Source organism: Lemur catta, chromosome X (genome assembly GCF_020740605.2).
Source record: "Lemur catta isolate mLemCat1 chromosome X, mLemCat1.pri, whole genome shotgun sequence".
NCBI lineage: Eukaryota > Metazoa > Chordata > Mammalia > Primates > Lemuridae > Lemur > Lemur catta.
This window is the reverse complement of record NC_059155.1, coordinates 33,877,233-33,897,288: the sequence shown is the minus strand read 5'-3', so window position 1 is coordinate 33,897,288 and position 20,056 is coordinate 33,877,233. Positions and strand designations below refer to the sequence as shown.

The 20,056-nt window shown below is 41.0% G+C and overlaps 1 protein-coding gene across 1 annotated transcript; it reads right to left on the bottom strand.

Annotated features, from left to right (window-relative positions):
• Positions 1-2,845: 2,845 nt before the first annotated feature.
• On the bottom strand, positions 2,846-17,757 carry CCDC160 (coiled-coil domain containing 160). The gene is made up of 5 exons (XM_045537768.1): positions 17,154-17,757; positions 16,005-16,062; positions 11,799-11,924; positions 6,827-6,944; positions 2,846-4,010 (listed from the first exon to the last, which is right to left on the bottom strand). Exons 3-5 carry the CDS (start codon positions 11,915-11,917, stop codon positions 3,033-3,035), a joined length of 1,215 nt encoding a protein of 404 aa, XP_045393724.1. The 5' UTR covers positions 11,918-11,924; positions 16,005-16,062; positions 17,154-17,757; the 3' UTR covers positions 2,846-3,032.
• Between the last annotated feature and the right edge of the window lie 2,299 nt (positions 17,758-20,056).

The following is a 20,056-nucleotide window of genomic DNA, read 5'->3' as shown; positions in this document are numbered from 1 at the left end:
AAGTGAGACCCGGTCTCTATTAAGAATAGAAAAATTAGCTGGGCGTGGTGGTGTGCACCTGTAGTCTCAGCTCCTCGGGAGGGAGGCTGAGGCAGACGGATTGTTTGAGCCCGGGAGTTGGAGGTTGCTGTGAGCTAGGCTGACACCACTGCTCTCCACTCTACCCAGGGCGACAGAGGGATACTCTGTCTCAAAAACAAAATGTTTTCTTTAAATGAATGTGTTTTGGAAGTAATGCACTATGGTAGTAAGTGTTCAGCAAGTGTTTATAGAACTGGATTGTAAACCCAGGTGGAGCAGATACTCCTAGAGCACTGTGACAGCCCTCGTTTTTAATAAGTAAGGAATTGGAAGTTGGTGGTGAATGGTGTGTGGCTGCATTGCTGATTTCAAATATTTTACCCAACAGATTAGTTAAAGGGGTGAGTGGCCTGATGTGCCATCCCTGTTAACAAAACAAAAGCAGAAACAAGAACCTTTATATCTCCCACTCAGTATACTAAAAGGTACAGTGACAATATATTCTGATCAAAATTGGGGGGCACCTAATGCAACAAGTCAGAGTGATTACAGAGGCAATGGGACAGAGTACTTCTGTCTGTCTTGATTCTGGTTCTTTTAGCCAGATCAACCCACTATTGCTCCCATCTGTCCAAGAAAAGGAATAGTAACTGCCCAGCTTTCTCCCAGCTTATTCCAGCCCTGCTTTTATTTTTATGTTATCCCTTCTCAGCTCCAAACTTTTGTCTGTGACCTTTGGTTTCCCTTTCTCCTTGGGCCTCAGAAGTTGGTGATTGTATATTATCTCCCTGGTTAGTGTCTGGACCTAGGCTTTCAGTAGGGCCTTTCCATAGGGTGGGTCTTGCTGGGTCTTAGCATCCCAGGCTGCCTCACCAAGAACCTATATTCCAGTTCCACCCTAGAAATAAAAACCCCTCCCCAACCCTAGAGCTTGGCTTAACCATGCACTTACCTTCTCTGGATCTTCCACCACACTCCTTCCTTGCCCTCAAGCACACATACACACTCATGCAAGATAAACCAAATTGTCACTGAAAATCTTAAATGTATGGTTGGTTGACAGGAATTCTCCTGGAATAAAAGCTCCTCTTTAAAAACATAATTATCCTGAGAGGATTGAGCCTAGTGGCTTAATTAACACAATGTGAAATATTTGAAACATGTAAGCAGCTCTGCACAATAGCATTCAGGAAATGAGGGTCTTTATGGGGCAAGGACAAAAAGATAATTTTTAAGGGGGTGTTGAGGCAGGGAGTAAAATAGGGCAAAGAGTTCCTAGTTTGCTTTTGTGCCTAGACCCTTGTTGGGAAGCCAAAAACCTGAATGTCATCTCCGCCTTTGAGGTAGGCTGCCAGGGCCCAGGTTAAGTTTATCAGGACTAAGACAGAAAGCTCCAAAGATTATCATCTTCCAATTTAGTCCCATCTTCCCAGGCCAGACAAGTCTTGTTCAGCCTCCGGGTCAGCTTAGTTTGTTTCCATTCAGTGCTGTCCCCAACCTTAATGGGTAAAGAGGAAACAAGAGAAAGGAAGAGAAATAACCTCACTTAACTCCCTCTAGCAATTTATTATTGATAGTATTTGGAGATGTTCAAACTATAAAAAGGAGGCTGCTTGTATTTTCTTTGAAAGGAGGGTCTGCAAAGTAGGTCCTCCAAAGTATTAGAACTGAATGCATCCAATACCATAGGGGTTTTACTTCCTCACAGGTATAGTTAACACTTGCACATAAAATCATTGAGTTGAAATCACAGAACATTAGAACTGAACAGAATCTTGGTGATAGATCTGCTGCCTCATTTTATAGATGAGGACTTGAAGGCCTAGCAGGTTAACCAACTAGTTAATGGCAGAGCAGGTACTAGAACCCAAGTATCCTGACTCCCAGTCTGGGGATTTTCCCATCAGGGAAGATACCTAAACTTTTACAATTGCATACCACCCTCATAGTCTGCAATTATATTTGGTTCATTGGGCTTAAAAACACCATGCAAACAGAGCTCCAATTACAAGAACTCTTGATGACTGATACAAACAAATGCAAAGAATCAACGGGCCCATCACTTCCACCAAAAGGATTGAGGCAGTACATTTTTACTCTTTGTAAGCATAAAACAAACTGTCATTGCCTGGGCCCCTTTCAGGGGTGGACTACCGTATAAATCAAGCCAGCTCACTAAAAGCTTACCTAGATGACATTTAACACATTTCATCACGGTCCCCACCAGCTTGTGATCTAAGCCAGACAGAAGCTCAGAAATTTTTCCCTGGTCGAATTTTGGAAGAACTGTGTAAACAACGCCCCTTGCTGGTCAACACAAGAAAACACAAAAGCCACCGCTGACAAAAGCAGGGCTCTTAACAAAGGTCACAGCAATGCCTCTAAGTCATCTTCTAGTCTATGGGAACCATGGCCAGGTCAAAGGAGAAAACATGGGGAAAACAGCAGGGGGAAGAAAAAAAACTGCATTTTTCCTGAGATGTTTATATGTGCCTAATTAAAGTTAGACCCCAAAGAAAGCAGATACATTTTTGGTATCCCATTGAGTTTGAACAGGCAGTTACAAGACCCACAGACATACATTATGCTTATATATATAAACAAGATTTTTATTGTTAACATCAATAGAGAGGGAAGAATATTCACGTGCCAAGGAAATATTTCAGGATCACAAAATGGCTCTTGATTTGTATTCATAAGTGATTTGGTGAACCACTATCTGTTTTTGAGTGAAATATATATATATATGTGTATATATATAAATATAAATATATATATATATAAAAGAGATTTCCAAAGCTTCATTTCCATTTGGACTCTTGCAATAACTTCATTAAAAAGAGAAAGCAGAAGGCTTGAGGTTAAATCTATATGTTTTATGGATATTCTGATTCACCAAAAATGAAAATTATATCCTATTACATTCATTTTAAGTGGTGCACAAAGAAAGTTCAATCAGCACTGATTTGGCTCAATAACTTGCCTGAGGAAAGGCTTTTTCTTTTTGAGTTTTAAAAAATATCCCCAGCAAAGTGGTTGAGGGTACTTGAAGATGAAGCAAAGTGTTTTCTAAGCAATTCCAGGGCTCGGTTATCTCTTGCTTGCAGGGTCTTCTCAGCTCTCAGTTCATTCTTGATGGCATAGGGCTCTCTGAGGATCTTTTCCATTTCAAATTCATAATACAATTTCATTTCTTCTTTTAGGAGTGTATTTCCAACCTCAGTTTGACGCTTTAACTTCCTAACAGCTTCTTTCAAATCTCTGTTTTCTAGATTCAACTTGTGGATGACTTCTTTGGCTTGCTGGAGCTCTTCAGTTAAGTTTTTTACATTTGTTGCTTTCTCAGAGAGGTCGTTTCTTAAAGTTTGAAGTCCCCAGTCATTCCTTGAAGTATCCATCCCTGGTTCTTGAAAATTTAGGGGTTTTGGGGATACTTCTTTCTTGGAGTTCAAAAGTTCTTTTTCAGCATTTTCAAATTTCTCTTCTATTTCTCTGCACTTCATATTAAGTTCTTCCAGTTCTTCATTCAAAAGATTCAGGGGAAGTTTTGGAGACATTCCTCTGGTAAATTTCTTCCTCTTGTCTTGTCCTGGTAGTACTTTCTTTGTTCTCCAGGTAGAGTGATCTTCTGTGCTGTTAAAGCCTTCTTCTGTTGCAACATCCACATTAGATGATTCACAGGAGGCAGAATTTGTATCTGCTTCATTCTTTGAAACGTTTACCTTTCTCTCTCTTAAATTTGGTTCTTGTTCTTTTTCATTTGGTTGGGAAATATAGTTTCCTCTTAAATTTATTTTCTCTTGAAACTTTCTACTGGACAAATTATAAATTCCTTCTATTCTCTTGGTCTTATCTACAGTTGTTTGTTCAGAAGATTCAGGCTGAGAAGCCAATTCTAGAACATCCTGTGCACTAAAAAGGGGAGTAAACACATTCTCCTTCCAGTGTTTTCTTCTAGCACCCATTTCTTCAGGCACCTCTTCCAATACCTGAAAAAAAAATTTTAAATCAAGGCACATTCTTTACAATGGCAGCTAGTGTAGCTGGCTCAGGGGTGAAGGAATCTGAACATTTGAGGGCTGGCTCCCCCTCTAACTCACTGGGTGGCTTGGGCCTCAGTTTCCTCATTTATAAATTGGAAGGGCTGAACTAGCTAAGCTGTATGGATGCTTCTAGCTTTAAAAATTCTTTGATCCTATGAAATACAACCAGTAAATTGACACATTTAGCTATTTATTGTAGATAAAGTAATTCTATAAGAAAGCAACTGTACACATGAAAACAGACTGCTTTAAAATAATAAAAAATGATTTGAAATTAATAGGTTAATATTGGTAATACCTGTGCTTTCAATGTGTCTGATTTCTTTTTCTAGTTCTTTTGGATTGGACTATTGTTTATTCATTCTTTAAAGTGACTAAAACATCAGGGCTTAATGAAATGTGAGCTGCTTTTGGTAAAGTATACCATGCAGACTTTCTTATGAATAACTCTGCCAAATGCCCTTCTGTCTTGACCTATAAATTCCTGCTATTCCAGTCTTGGGCTTTGCTTTTAGGCAAGACTGCCAAGTGTACAGAATTCTATCCGTTTTGACAGCAATTTCATGATGAGAACCTAATGTCAACAATTGAAAATATTAATACCACCAAATGTGTTTTTCTCAAGATATTGACTCTGAGTATAGTTTTTAGGTGAAAACTGAGCATACTAAATCACAACCAACTTCCCAAATTTATAAAAATTAGAGGATGATTATTTTGTTTCAAAGAGAATCTTCCCTATTCAAAGGGAATCCTTTCCTAAAGCACTGAAATCTTTGATTAGTAACTACTTCTGAGGGAAGGGAGAAAGAACTCAAACAACTTTTGAAGGGACACTGGCATCCAAAGCCATGATAGCTGAAGTTACCCCTAAATGGTAAGGAGGAAAGGGTCACTTTATTCATTTAATACATCAATTTACTGTAATATATTTGTAGCATCACCACTGAGAAAAATCAAAGTATGCCTGCATCTATTTTAACTATGCACACAAATGTAATTTTCTCCTGGTAATGAAAAATGGCAAATGTTGTATTTATTTCTTAATTAATATTTGATTTATTTGTAGCAGTTTTGGAGAATACAAAGAAGCCCCCCTAAACAAAAAGAATCTCCTTCATAATCCCATGGTCCTGAGATAACTACTTTTTGGTGTATTATCTGTCCAGTCTTTTCTTTTTAGTAACAGTAGTTTATTTTAAATTACAGATTTTCCTTGCTACAGGCTACCAAGGAATAAACTTGATACCTACAGGTACTGAACATGCCTCTCTCCCTCCTCCACAAAAGAGGGAAGGAACTTATTGTCCCCAAGGGTACATCCCTACTGGGCTACTTGGCTTTGAGGAAAAGTGAAGGTACAAATATTCTTAAAATGAACTCTTTGGAGATGAGGGTTCAGTGACGGTGTTAAAATGATTGGTTCAAAAGCCACAAGCCGAGCTTTACGGAAGTTTAGTCCGTCAGACCATAGTAATAAACTCAGACTTGAAATTCATGGTATGTATTTGTCATTGGAGCGTCATCTCTTTTCTCTTGAAATAGTCCTTTCTCACTTTTATTATTCTACTAATCACCATCCAGAAGCGTCTACGATCTATTCTTAAAGAGGAACATTATCATTATCCTGGTTTCCCTCTTCTCTAGAAATATGAATGCAAATGAGTAGGAATTATGACAGCAATCACAAAGGAAAGGAAGAGAGACAGGAGAAAAGAGGGTGATGCTAACTGCCAGTCACACTTTTGTTTTAGCAGTCAAATTTTTACTGGGCAATTCTGTAAAAGTTAAAAATGTTTCTAATCAGGTAGCAATGGCAGAGGGAATACTATTCCTCCTACCTAATTCTGGATGAAGGTGGGATTGATCAGGAAGGAGGTGAGCACAGAGGTAAGTGAGGCCACATTTATACCTGGAGATAGCAATAATGACACATGTGAGATAGAGGTCTGGGTATAGATAAAAATTAAAATACAAAATTGATTTTGTTCATAATTTTGCTCCTTGAAAAGTGACTTCTATGTCCAACTCTCTCATAAATCTTTGGCAAAACACACACACACACACACACACACACACACACACACACACACACACATGCACACATATATTTTAAATTTTTCACTACATTTCTTCCCCGAGCTTCTATATAACTTCCTGGGTGTTTGAAAGGAAATGTCTTTCAATGATTCCTATACAGCCAATGCTCTTCACAGAACTGGGAAGAGTCACTTATTTTATAACTAAGGCCCAGAGATTTTAAGTGATTTGACCAGCGCTGCATAGCCTGTAGTGGTAAAACTGAGGACCCTGTCTCCCAGGTCAGTGCTTGTTCTAAAATACTTCTTTATTTATCTGCTAGGTTTCATTCCACAAATTGAAAGAAAACAACCCACTATTTTCAGAGCTTAGGTATCTTTTAAAGGGCCACAAAAGGAGAGAGGAAAAATGAAGGGGGGAAGGAGAATTGCATGTCATATATCAAAGAACAGAAAGAGAAATGTTTGAAAAGCCTTTTGGAATTTCCCTCCCATGGCTTTGTGGATGGAAAAATCCAAACTCTGAAATATTTGAAAGAAGTTTATGCTCAGCCAAATTTGAGGACCATGACCCGGAGCCTCAGATGTTTTCTGGAGTCGTAAGCAAGTGTCAGAGACCAATGTGCAGGTCCAGGTGTGGTCGGGAGCTCATTTTAGATGTGAGACATGAATCCAAGAGGCGACTCCCTTCAATTTTGCAGCACAAGAGTTAGTTAAGAGTACCTGGTAAGGTCCTTTCCAGCGAGGTTGTAAGAAGTCTTTTAGATGGTGCCTTTTCCAATAAACAAAGTCACCTGGCTGTAATCCATGATCCTTGGAGTCTTCAGCCCCCAGGAGCTCGCTGTGGAAAGACTCTGTTACCAACTTTGTATTATTCGTTAGAATTTTAAGTAGTCCCTGACAATAATGTAGTATTTCTCCTTTAAGTAAGGGTGGCTCATATAAGCCCTCGTCCAGCCTCACAGGTCTCCCTGTTATTATTTCATAAGGTGACAGACAGTGTTTTCCAAAGGGAGAGGATCTAAGGTTAGGCAAAACCAGTGGGAGGGCTTTTGGCCAGGGGAGGTTAAAAGCTTCAGTTAATTTAGCTACTTGAGTTTTTATTGTGCCATTTGTCCGTTCTACCAACCCAGAAGATTGGGGATGACAGGCACAATGGAAATGTTGTATAATGGGCCAAATTTTGCAAATGGATTGAATAATTTGTCCAGTAAAGTGAGTCCCACGATCACTGTGTAACTCAGAAGGGATTCCCCAAACTGGAATGACTCTTTCCAGCAATATTTTGCCCACTGTTAAGGCAGTAGCCCTCCAACAGGGAAATGCTTCTACCCAATGAGAGAACATGCAAACCAAGACCAACACGTATTTGTAATGCTGGGATGGCGGCATCTGGACGAAGTCCAGTTGCCAAACTTCAAATGGCCCTGTAGGCAAGGGAAAATGGCCTTGAGAGCCATGTAAAGGCTTGCTAGGGTTATGTTTTGGACATACGGTACAACGAAAATATACCTTTTGGGCTATGGTGGGGGATGGTTTCCAAAAATACTGTTTTCCCCATGATATCATTTTCTCAGGGGCCCAATGAGTCATTTCATGAATGAATTGAAGGAGAGGAAATTGTGCACCTAAAGGAACTATAGGTTTTTCGTTAGGACCCAGCCACAACTCTCTATTTGGGTCAAATACACCTCCCTTTTGCTGCCAGATTTGTTTCTCTCGGGCGGGGGTGGGGGTTGATGCCTGTTGGTATTGTAAAAGAATGTTAGTGAGGGTATTGGTGGGTCAGAAGGTGTATTCTCGTATAGGACAAGTCATCTTTCCTAGGGCAGCATTCTTTGCTGCAGCATCGGCTAGGTTGTTTCCCTTAGCTTCCAGTGTTATCTTTGGAATGCCCAGGAATTTTTATGATTGCCAGTTGTTTTGGCATTTGAATTGCTTCTAATAGCTCTGAGACTTGGTGCCCATTTCTTACAGGTTGTCCAGATGAGGTAAGATCCTCTGTTTCCATAGCATGCCAAAATCATGGGCAACTCCAAAGGCATAGCGGCTATCAGTGTATATATCAGCTATCTTCCCTTCAGCCAAAATGCAAGCTCTAGTTACTGCCATTAATTCAGCCATCTGAGCTGATTTTACTCCTCGGAGTTGGGCACTTTCTATTATGTCTACTATGGAAGTGATGGCATATCCTGCCCGATACTGCCCCTGATCATCCTTTAAATAAGAACCATCTGTGAACCAAATTAGTTTGGCATTTTTGATAGGCGTTTCCTGTAAATCTTCTCTAGGAGAGAGTAAGATATCAGTTAGCAGACTGCAGTCATGTTCTTCCTCTTGTTCACCTGGAAGAGGGAGGAGAGTAGCAGGGTTAAGAGTATTGCAGCGCTTTAAAGTGAGGTTAGGGGCAGAAAGCAAAAGCACTTTGTAGGAGGCAAGGCGACTTACAGAATAGCGTTGAGTGTGGTGAGAATTTAGGAGAGATTCTACAGAATGGGGGGCATAAATTATTAGTGGGGACCCCAGGACAAATTCCTCAATTTTCTTACATAAAATGGCTGCACCTGATATGGCTCTCATGCAAGGGGGTGTCCTTTTGCTACTGGGTCTAACTGTTGGCTAAAATAACCAATTGGCCTGTGATTGTCACCATGTTTTTTTTTCCTGAGCATGAAAATAATTTATTGATTAGATATCTGGTTTATTCAAGCATTAGGCCTACTGAAGATAGAATCAACACAGCTCATGAAATAGGAAAAAATTCCATCCAGTACCTGCTTCATTTCAAAATCCTGGGGACACGGTTTATGCATTCTGTACTATAGTCTCACCCTAAGTTTCCCCATGTGCTTGATGTGGATGAACTTGAACACGATATGAGAAACTCTGTGTACATTCAACTTGGCAAGTATCATTAGTGATGTGACTTTCAGAAACATTCTTAGGCACAAGAAATAGCACTGCCTATAGTGAGAGTCTTTGATAATAAAAAAAAAGAACAAAAAAGAATTCCGTTAAATATAATCTTACAAAAATGAAAGAAAATATATGCATTTTTGTCAATGGATTATTTTATGTATCAGGGAAAATGTCACAATGAGATTTTCTAACTATGAGATTAAAAGATTAACTTTTAATTGATAATCAACTATTGATTGACACTCACGTGGTTGTGTGGTACTAAAAATCAGAGAAAAATAAAACCAATTTAGCCTAAATGGAATTTAGGGAAGAAATGCAGGACTATTAATACGGAATAACAGCTGCACTTCTTCGGCTAAGTCATTAAAAAATGCCAATTAAACATTTTCAGTCAAATTTTATTTAAAAAAAAGCAGCAGATCAACATTACAATTCAAGAATCTAATCTAAATATGCACTTGACAATGAAGCACATCTGAGTATGGAGTGTCACCATGTTTCTGAGTTAATACTCCAAGAGCATTTCCGTTTATTTCGTGTACAGAAAGGAAAAAAGGAAGGAGATAGTTGGGGTGTCCTAAAGCAGGTGGCTGGGTAAGAACCTGTTTTAAATCCTCTATGTGTTGTTTTTCCCTTTCTCCCCAGCAGATTGGGTCTGGTTGGTGATGCTTTAGTTTTTTGTATAAGGGCTGAGCCATTAATGAGTAATTTGGAATCCAACTTCTGCAATAGCCTGTTAACCCTAAGAACTCTATTAATTGTTTTTTTGTTTTGGGCAAAGGAAAGGCCATGATGGCAGAGATTCTCTCAGGGTTTATTAGAAGTCCCTTTGTGGAAATCGTGTGTCCTAGGTATTTAACTTGGGGGAGACAAAATTGTAATTTATCTCTGGACACTTTGTGTCCCTTCAGAGCAAGCGGTTGCAGCAGGTATATAGTGTCTCCTCTGCATTCACTCAGGGAGGGTGAACACAACAGCAGATCATCCACATACTGAATTAGGGTAGATTTATTTGGAAATACAATATCATCTAAATCAGCCTTTAATATTTGAGAAAAATATGTAGGACTTTCGGAGTAACCCTGGGCCAAGACTGTCCATGTATACTGGCGATTTTCCCAAGTGAAGGCAAAAAGATACTGACTGTTCTGATCTACAGGTATGCTGAAGAAAGCACTGCATAAGTCAATGACAGAGAAGTGGCTGGCAGTGATAGGAATATTGGACAGTAAGGTGTGGGGGTGGTTAGGGACGACTGGATGCCTAGGAACCACTACTTTATTTATGGCTCTTAGGTCCTGAACGAACCTCCAGCCTTTCCCATTTGGTTTTCTGACTGGGAGGATTGGAGTGTTGCAAGGGCTGGTGCAGGGTGTTATAAGTCCTTTATCTAAGTAGTCCTGAATGATTGGTTTGATTCCTAGTAAGGCTTTAGGCCTATGGGGGTATTGCTTAATGTTCGGCAGAGGTTTAGACTCATCTATGGTTATCCCTATGGGAACTGCTGACTTAATTCGTCCAATATCAGTGGAAGGGTTTGCCCATAGACAATCTGGTATTTTGCATAAGAAAGGCTCTAAATCCCCATGTTCAAAATCTCCATTAACCTTAGCAAGCATGATATTACATGTGGGTTTTTGTAAGTCTTCTGTGTCTCCCAAATTGAGAATCATTTCTCCCTTCTGTGAAAATGAGATGTGGGCATTATGGGTCTCTAAGAAATCCCGTCTCTCCTACTGTGAGCAAGGACTGAGGAAAATGAAAAATAAAGAAATAAAAGGAAAAAAAGAGACATAAAAAGTAAAAGAGAGAAAGAAAAAAAAAGAAATCCCATCCAGCAGGTGTATAGGGGCACTATCTACTAAAAAGAAAACATATTGCCCTATAAGTTCTCCTAATTGAAATTGGAGGGGATCAGATTTAAAAGCAACAATTGGGGAGTTTGAAACCCCTACCATTTGAATTTTTACTTTACTCCGAGGGAAGAGGGGTTTTTATTAAGGAGGGGTTGAGAACTGACAGCGGGGCAACAGTGTCCACAAGGCCTCTGGTGTCTTCCGCATTTATGGATATTTCTATTTCCCCTGGAGTGTTTGTCAGAAGTAGAGGAAAAACCCTCTGTATTCCCTCAGAGCATCCCTATTCTGGTTTTAAAGTTTCTTTGGTGTCTCCCTCTTTTGGATGATTCCATCTGCCAGCTATAGTATGATTCCCATTCATTTTCCTTAATTTGAGAGCCTAATTTCTCTAGTTGAGCGCGCAAGAAAACCAATTTGGGAATATCGAAAGTTCCCCATTTTGGAAACCTCAGACCTAGGTCATCCGTATTAAGATCTTCCCATTTATACAAATACTTGCAACTAGAGGCGCCATAATTATCAAACATAAAGCCAGCTGGGGTGCCTGCAGGAGGTCGTTCTTCTTGCCTTTCCTCATTCTTACAGAATTTGTTTCTCATTTTTTTTTTTTTAAGGAACCGAACTGTGGTCTACAGTTTAATGTCGTGGATCAGAGTGTGCCCCTTATCTTCGGAGGTGGTAAACTCAGTCTCTCATTTATCTACAAAGAGAGCTGGGTTCCTTGGTCAAATGTGCCCACAAGCCCATTGAAATTAGTTTTGAGAGGAGAAAGGCAATGGAGAAAGCCCTTTAGAGTGCACGTCCAAGTCAAATTAGGATCCCAAACAACCACTTTGTAGGAAGAGAACTGACAGCTCAGAATAAACCCGGACAGTCAACCAACACCAGGAGGTCCGAGTCTCAGGAGGACTTACCAGGTTCCCGCCAGAGGAGCAGCTGGAGGTTGGGGGCCGTCCACGGGCCCGTGCCGGTACTTTAGCTCTGGGTTCGGGCGACTCCTTCGGGGGTCCTGAGTCTTCTCTGAGCCCCACATTTGGGCGCTGGAATTATGGACGGAAAAATACAAACTCTGAAATATTTGAAAGAAGTTTATTCTGAGCCAAATTTGAGGACTATGACCTGGAGCCACGCCCAAGTGGCCTTGAGCAAGCAGACTCTGTCCCTGGGTTACAGTTTGGTTTTATACATTTCAGGGAGACAGGGGCTACAGGTAAAGTCGTAAATCAATACGTGGGAATTACACATTGGTTTGGCCCAAAAAGGTGGGACATCTCGAAGCGGGGGCTTACAGCTCATAGGTGGGTTTAAAGATCCTTTGGCTGACAATTGGCTGAGAAGAGTCAGGCTTTCTCTAAAAGACCAGAAAGGAAATGCTTAATTTAAGATAAAGGTGCAAGCACTCTAGGAGGTCCAGACAGGAGACTCTCTCAAGTTAAGATAAGGATCTGCTGGGATGTTTGAGTTAAGAGGGGGGCTTTCTACCTTTTAGGTGATGTTAATGCTATACCAGAATCAGGCTGGGAAGTAAACGACACTGTATTTGGTTAACAAAAACCTGCTTAGTGGGATTTTACCATTTGTGAGCCCAATTCATCTGGCCTCCAGGAAGGAATTTCAGCAAAAGGAAAAAATCAGAGTTCAGTCCTCAGCTTACACAGGACAGGGTCAAGGAGTCTTCTGAGCTGCTCCTTTTTTTCCCTCTCTTTCACTGGCAAGATACCCTTTAAGGGCTTATTCCCAAATCTAGTCACAGAATGTGGCAAAGCCCAGACTGGGGGTAAAAGCTGCCAGTCTTGTTTTCTCTTCGCAAATTGCACTGCTTTTTTTTTTTTTTTTTTTTTACACACAGAACAAGTGTTCTCTGGCAAGAACAAGGAATATACTTTGAAAAAATGACACTCCTCTACCCTGGCCTGGCGGCCATTTTGTTCTCAGTAAACTTGACTAGATAATTTGTTGCGGCATAAGGCAAAACAAACCAGAAGCCATTACTGAAAGTGTAAGCATGCCTTTTTAGTGGGTCAGTTGTGAACATTTATTATCATAAGTGCCTACCCAACACTACATTGGATACTGAAGGTCTGAAGTGTGGAGAAAGAGACCCAAGAGGAATGAAAAATACAGATTAGTCAGAATACAGACAGGAAAACAATATAAAGTCATATAAAAAAATAACATCAGTGGTCTAAGACAGCAATCCCCCCAGAAGTCCCTGGCATGGGTGTCTATAATATGAATCACTACATCTATTCATTTGTGTCTGGCATGAATTAATAATGGACTTCTAATGGTTCGAGTTAGTGTCTGTCTCCCAGAAAACATCACCATTCATCCTCTGGTGACTTTTTTTTCTTGCAGTGGCAAAGTAGTAGGATATTTTTGTGGAGTAAGGGATCTCTTGTGTCATGGAAGCGGTTTATATTTACCTAAAGAATTTGGGAACCACTCATAAAATAAATTGAAAATGAATTTATAATGTAATATGATAAACATAATATAAATTTTGAGAGCTAAGCAAAGAGTGATGATCATTTATTACAAATGTTTAGGTATACTGTTCCATAAAAAATCTTAGGTGAATGCATATCCAACTTCGAATTGTTATAGTAAGTGTTATAGTGAGTGGTCCTGAGGACAAATCGAGTGGCACATGGAGAGTCAGAGAATTAAGGTTTATTTGCTGGCGGGCTTAGAGGGGTCTCGCCACCAAATTTTGAGCCCCGTCTACCCAATTTTTCACATTTTTATTAAGTTGTGGTGATCTAAGGGGAGGGGTCTCAGGTGACTAATGCCCGCCAGGTAATAAATTTAGTGTCTACACCAGATAATAGGTTTAATGCTTACACCAGGTAATAAGTTTAGTGTCTGCACCAGGTAATAAGTTTAATATTATACTGATGTGCCAAATATTAGGTTAATAATATGTTAATGTGCCAGGTGTTAAGTTAGTAATATGTTAATGTAGGTCTTCCGTGAGGGGTGGGGGTCTCAGGTGGCTGCTGTGCTAAATAATAAATAGAGATTTTCCTTATCAGAATAGCTCCAGAAAATAATACACTGCTGTTTATTGTGAAAGGAAAAATCCACAACACCATTTCAGTTTTATTTTTAAGGTGGGGCCCTGGGAAGAATACTGGTATTAAGGTGGTTATAAAATTTAATTATTTCTTTTCTGAAATATTCATATTTTAAGTCACATGCTTTAGGGAAATTTGATGACATAAATCAAAGATGTTTGTTCTGTTGCTTTATCCCATTTACATTAGAATTTGATTTCAAATTTTCAGGACCATCTCTTTGTATAAATCTAGATCTGCCTGCAAAATGCGATTATTCTTCCAGGCAGGAGTAGTCAGGGACTGGAAAACAGTTCTGGAAGAACGCCAGAGGCTTTTTTCCCACCTCATAAGAGTCTTTCCTCTCAAACTTTGTAAACCGGGAATGATGGTTGGAAAAGGTCACCTCCAACCGTGTTGAGCAACCTTCTGTCACTGCCCTCAGCCCCTCAGCATCTTTCAACTAGGGGCATGGATTTTGGTCACTGCCCAGGGGCAGTAAGGTGAAGACAAAGGGATCCTCTTAGCACAAGGCACTTTCTCCCTTTATTCTTGAATGGCTTCAGTTCTCCGGACCCTCTGAAAACTGTTCAGCCAAAATAGGAAAAAAGTCTGTTACAAAGGAAGTCACTAGCTTTGCTTCTTGGCTCAATTGTCCAATTTGTTTTCACTTCAAAAGCAGTGGTCCTCAACATTTTTTTTTTCTGCTTCCACTGTTTCCAGGCACAAAACACTGCCATCATTACCGTCTTTGCAAAGGAGAAGATTCTGACCTGCCCCCTCTAGGGGAGCTTCTCCATTCTCCACCCTCTTTGACTGACTTGCAGAAAACCATTAAATACAAAAATGAGGATCCAAATGAACTGTCTGAAGTTAAGGTGGATCAATATGTTTTATTTGGCAAAATTGTGGGGAAGAAGGAAAGGGAAATCCTTGAGAAAGGAATTGAGTATGGACTATGGTGGGAAAAAAGACTGAAGGAGTCAGATATCTTGGCTCCACACTTTAGAACTGCATGAAGATTTACCTGCTGGGAGCCTCGGATTCTTCATATGTAAAATAGAAACAATGTACCTATTTCACAGGTGCTTAACAGAAATGAATGATGGAGAAAATGGAAGCAGTTGTTAAAGTGTATTGTAAACCATGGGTTTTGTTCATTTTTAGGTTTTCTTTACCCTCCCTTTGATCATAAACTAGCCGGCTAAACAACCTAACCCTTCTTCAAAGATATGTGCTCCAAAGTGGCCAGCCCAAAGTCATCAGACCTCAGAAAAAGTTAGTTTGAAAAAAAAGCAGGTATATTAAAGTAAGCAGAGGGGAACCTAAACATCCGATCTTAGATTGATTTAATCTCCATCACCAGGGAAGAATTGGCCCTAACTCCTATAAGTTAGTTGTTGATGTCCCCAAATTTCTGAAGCTAAATTGAATCTAAGCACAAAAGTGGTAGTCTTTTCTACAACCTAATATATTTGCATTTTTATCACCAATTGATTTACCAAGAATTTTCCAAATGCCCCACTGTTTTTCAGAGCCACGAATTACTTCTTTGAAATACAGGAGTATTAGTTGGACGATTAGCAAGGATGACTTTGCACTCCTGAGTTTTCCCTGTGCTTCTACAGCATTTCATACAGAATATACCAATATTCTATGATGGCCTGGCATCTTATTCGCCTTTGTAGCCCTGTTACCTGAAACACAGTAAACCTCAATACATATTTGTTGAATGAATGATCCTTAATATTCTTCCTAAAAATTCTATAATGCTTTGATCCTAATTGAGGCTTTTTAAAAAAAAATACTTATAATTGCTCCTCTGGCTTATAAAGTTTTTTGGGTGACACTTTAGGGAAAGGACTTTTCTTTTTCCCTTGAAGCTTATTTGGTTTAGCTAAAGTCTTTGGGACACTTTTCTTTTGTATTTTTATGAGGCCTCCTTCAAAGTGTACTGACGATACAGATTGATGATCTAGTTAAAAGGTTGAGGATTTATGTTGGGTGAGACTCTGTGCTTCTAAACACCCATAACAAGATACCAGCCAACACAACTGTACTTACACTTCCCGAGGCCCAGGGTCTTCTACTGGATGTCGTTGCTTTCCTTCTCCAGTTTGAACTGGAAAAAAAATTCCACTTCTCTCAGCATAATTGGGGAATATAATTAACCAGAATGCCCAAATCCATGTTTATATCTGAGATGTAGATTAAAATTACAAATGATAGAATGTCTTTTGGCCGATCTGAAATGCGATGCCAGACAGAGGTAATTTCTCTTTTTGTCAACCCATTTTCCCAAATATTATGCCACTGAGTCTTTCTTCCCCAAGCAATACAAATATCAAATGGGACAAGAATCACGGTGACATTTTATTCAGCACAGTATCTCTTCATCTTTAGCACCTATTGAACAACGAGCCACCACTGGTGGAGGGGACAGCAGTACGCTTAGAGGCAATGGCAGTATTAATGAGCATGCCAAGAACTACATTAACAAAGGGCTGGAGCCTAGGCCTTGCCTCCCTCCCTACCTCAGAGTGCACTTAATTTGAAAAAAAACTAAAAGGGGAAGTCATCCTGATTTTTGCCTTAATCTTTCAGGGTCCTGACATATGGGCCAAGTGTCCACTTCATGGGACAAATTGTCTTCTCTATTGTTCAGCAACTATTGAGGGGGAAGCAAAGTACCATTGAAAACCAGGCCCTGTGAACGGTTATGACCCCCAATTCTTTGTTATTAGTGTGAAATTATTCCTTCTAGAAGAAAAGATAGGGGGAGTCACCTTAATTCCAAAGGCTGAGACTTTATTAGTATGAAAATCACATTCTTGCTATAAAGCTGTATCTTTATATGCATAGTTTGGGGCTTTTCTCTGTAAATGGTTAACTGAAACTCCTGCCGTTGCTGTTTCCAGTGGCGAGAAGGTGGCTCCAGTCGGGGCGCTGCTCCGGCCCCCGTTGCAGTTGACGCTTTCTACCTCCCCAGTCTGACCCCACTCCTTCCACACCCTCACTTCCACGCCCTGTTCCCTTCCCTCCAAACGCTTGCCAGCTCCAGCCTGGGGCTCTAAAGAGAGAAAAAACCTGCAGTGGGGGTCGAGGTGGGGACGTGGGCACCTGCACCCTGGCTCCCCGCCCCTTCGACCCCCATGCTGGGGAAGAAGAGGGGCGAGCCGAGGGGAGCCCGGGCTTTCCCTTCCGCAGACGTACCTGGAAGCGTGGGTGCGGTCTGGAGAGCCCTGTCCCCTCTTTCCCTAAGCCGGCCACCACCGGCGGGTGCAGCCCCTTGTTTGGCGCTGGCCACCGCGAGCCGGCCGGGCCGGCCCGGGGCTGAGCCTCTCTCTGCAGTGCAGCGCTAGCGCGGGCCGCGCCGTTCCCTAACAACTAGCAGGCCCGATTTAAAGGGACCGGGACACTGGGGAGGCGCACCGCTGGCCGGTTGCTGCCCTCCCCGCAGTCAAAGCCTGGCCAGAGGAGTGAGCATGCCCATTGGGGCGGGTACAGCGGCAGTTTCTGCCGGGCAAGAAATAGGAGCGCATCGGAAGAGAGCTGAGTCAGGGTGGGAAGGGACGAGAAAGTGCAGCCGCACCCACAGAGAGGTTATTACGGAGGGTCCGGGTAACTCACAAAGCCACCTGGACACTGTGATTGTAGGGTGGTGGAGAGGGAGTGGCATAGGGCTAATCCCTAAGCCTGGTGTTAGTAACATGACATTGTGGAGAGTTTGCTCTGGAAGGTCCCCTGAGTTTGGTTCGTGGTTCCTAACAATGTGGGAGTTGCACCCCATCCCTCCTCCCCATGCATACCCTTGCAGATCAGCACAATGATCTGGCCTCTGGCTAAGAGAGTTTTTGCCTCTGACCAAGGGTCTACGCACCTTAGGACGGAGAGCACTGGGCCTTTCCTGTGCACTTATGGGAGATTGAGCTTGTAGCTCAGCTAACCCAGAGTTTCCACATTTGCCACTCTTGGAATTGAAAACCCACTGCGGTTTGTGTGGGGCGCAACTCCTTCAACACTACTGGCAAAGTAAAACTGTTCCCTTTTATCGGCCCCCAACGTACTCTCTTCATGCTTCAGAGGTTGCTCACAACTTCCAGGATCTGGTTGGGTGACAAGCCCACGTTTTTCATTATGTTATAGATTTCAATCGTGGTATTTTGTTGAATAAATAAATGATGTTGTCACATTTTGATTAGCCTGGTTGCCCAATACGGATACTTCCATCTCCACAATGGACCTGGCCAAGGTTGAGGGACCTGAAAAGTGGGCCTGGGATGTCCGAAATAGTAGTAAGAGTAATTCTTAGGAAAGCTAGTATCTTCTAGGAAGCATGAGGGTGAAAGGAAATACTGGCTCTGGGATCTCAAGTGAAAGGAGATTTAAGCACATTTTTAAAGTGACAGTCTAATTTATCTATTCGTAGATCTAGCAAGGGAGTGACTTAGGAACAATACTGGGATACATTTCAAAGCTTCAAAACTTCTTGGGAACCGGATCTAACAGGTGTCTGGGGGCTGGCAAGGTTTCATTCAGGTGCCCTGAGGCTTAGTTCTCAGTCCCTTTTTTCCTCCTTAGAGAACCAAAGTCAACAAGGGTTGGAGGTAGGAAGGGGCCTAATGTCAATGTGTGTTTTATTATGGACTCCGCCAGAATTAGTTTGTGGGATTCTGACAAAACTTCTTTCCTTGATATTGAGTCTCCAAATTGGCTTGCATGCAATCATTTGTTTTAATTATTTTAAAAGGATCCCGTTTATTTTTGCTTGAGGTAAGGTCCCTTATTAATATAGTAAAAGAATCTTTCTTAATTGCTCTGTGCCTCAGTTTCTTCATTTGTAAAATGAGAATAATAATTGTACCTAACTCTTGAGAGTGTTATAAGGATTGAGTGAGTTAATATTTTTAAAACCCTTAGTGCTTGACACAGAGTAAATCCTGTATAAATGTTTGCTATCCTTATTATCTTGCCTTATACATGCATTACCCCCCTAAGATATAAATATTAATGTATACACATACACTAATGGTGGTAATTCAGGGTATGCTCTGGAAAATGGAGTCAGAAATCTCAACACCCAGAATTCCAATCCTTTATTTCAAGCAGAGTTTCAGACTCCCTCTAAGGAACCCCACTCCATTCCCATATTCCTGAAAAAAGGCACAGAAGATTACCTTGGTCTTGCTGGAATTCTCTTTTTAAATATGGCAGGTCACTCCATCTTGTACTAAAGTATCAAATGACAGAGAATCAACAACAGTGAGGACACAGAGTTTGGGTATCCAAAGCTACTGCAGATTTGGAGATAGGTTTTAAAATACGTAAGTCAGAAAATGGTTTACTATCCTCTGGAAACTTTACTAATACTAAGGTAACAAAGCACTTGACAATAATAGAATCACATAGTCATAGAATGGAGCCTATCATGTAAGAGACTGAGACTCAGAAAAGTAATGTGATTTACTCTTTCATCACACAGCAAAACAGGCTTCTTTTGATTGCCCTGGCAAATGATCCTAGTTTGAGTAGCCTCAAACCTGGGATATTTGGGACAATGAAAAAATATACATTTATAAGCATATATTAAATGTGGATACACATTTAAGCAATTCATGCAGATAATAATAATAGCTAATTTTTGTCACACTCCACATCTTATACATCAGCAAATTGTGTTGGCTGTACCTTCGTAATGTATCCAGAATCTGACCACTTCTCCGCATTTCCACCATTACCACCCTGACCCTGACCCTCTTCATCTCTTGACTAATGCAATAGCCTCCTAACTGCTTCTACACTTGCCCACTGTGTTAGTTTCTGAGGGCTGCCATAACAAAGTATCACAAACTGGGTGGCTTAAAGCAATGGACATTTATTCGTTCACAGTTCTGGAGGCTTAGAAGCCCAAAACCAAGGTCATTTGGGATTGGTTCCTTCTAGAGGCTTTGGAGGAGAACTTCTCTCCTAGTTTCTGATGGTTGCCAGCAAATGGCCTTCCATGGCTTGCAAATGCATTGCTCCAGTCTCTGCCTCTGTTTCACATGGTGTTCTCAGTGTGTGTCTGTGTGTGTCTTCACATGGCCACCTTCCCTCTGTGTGCCCAAATTTCCTTC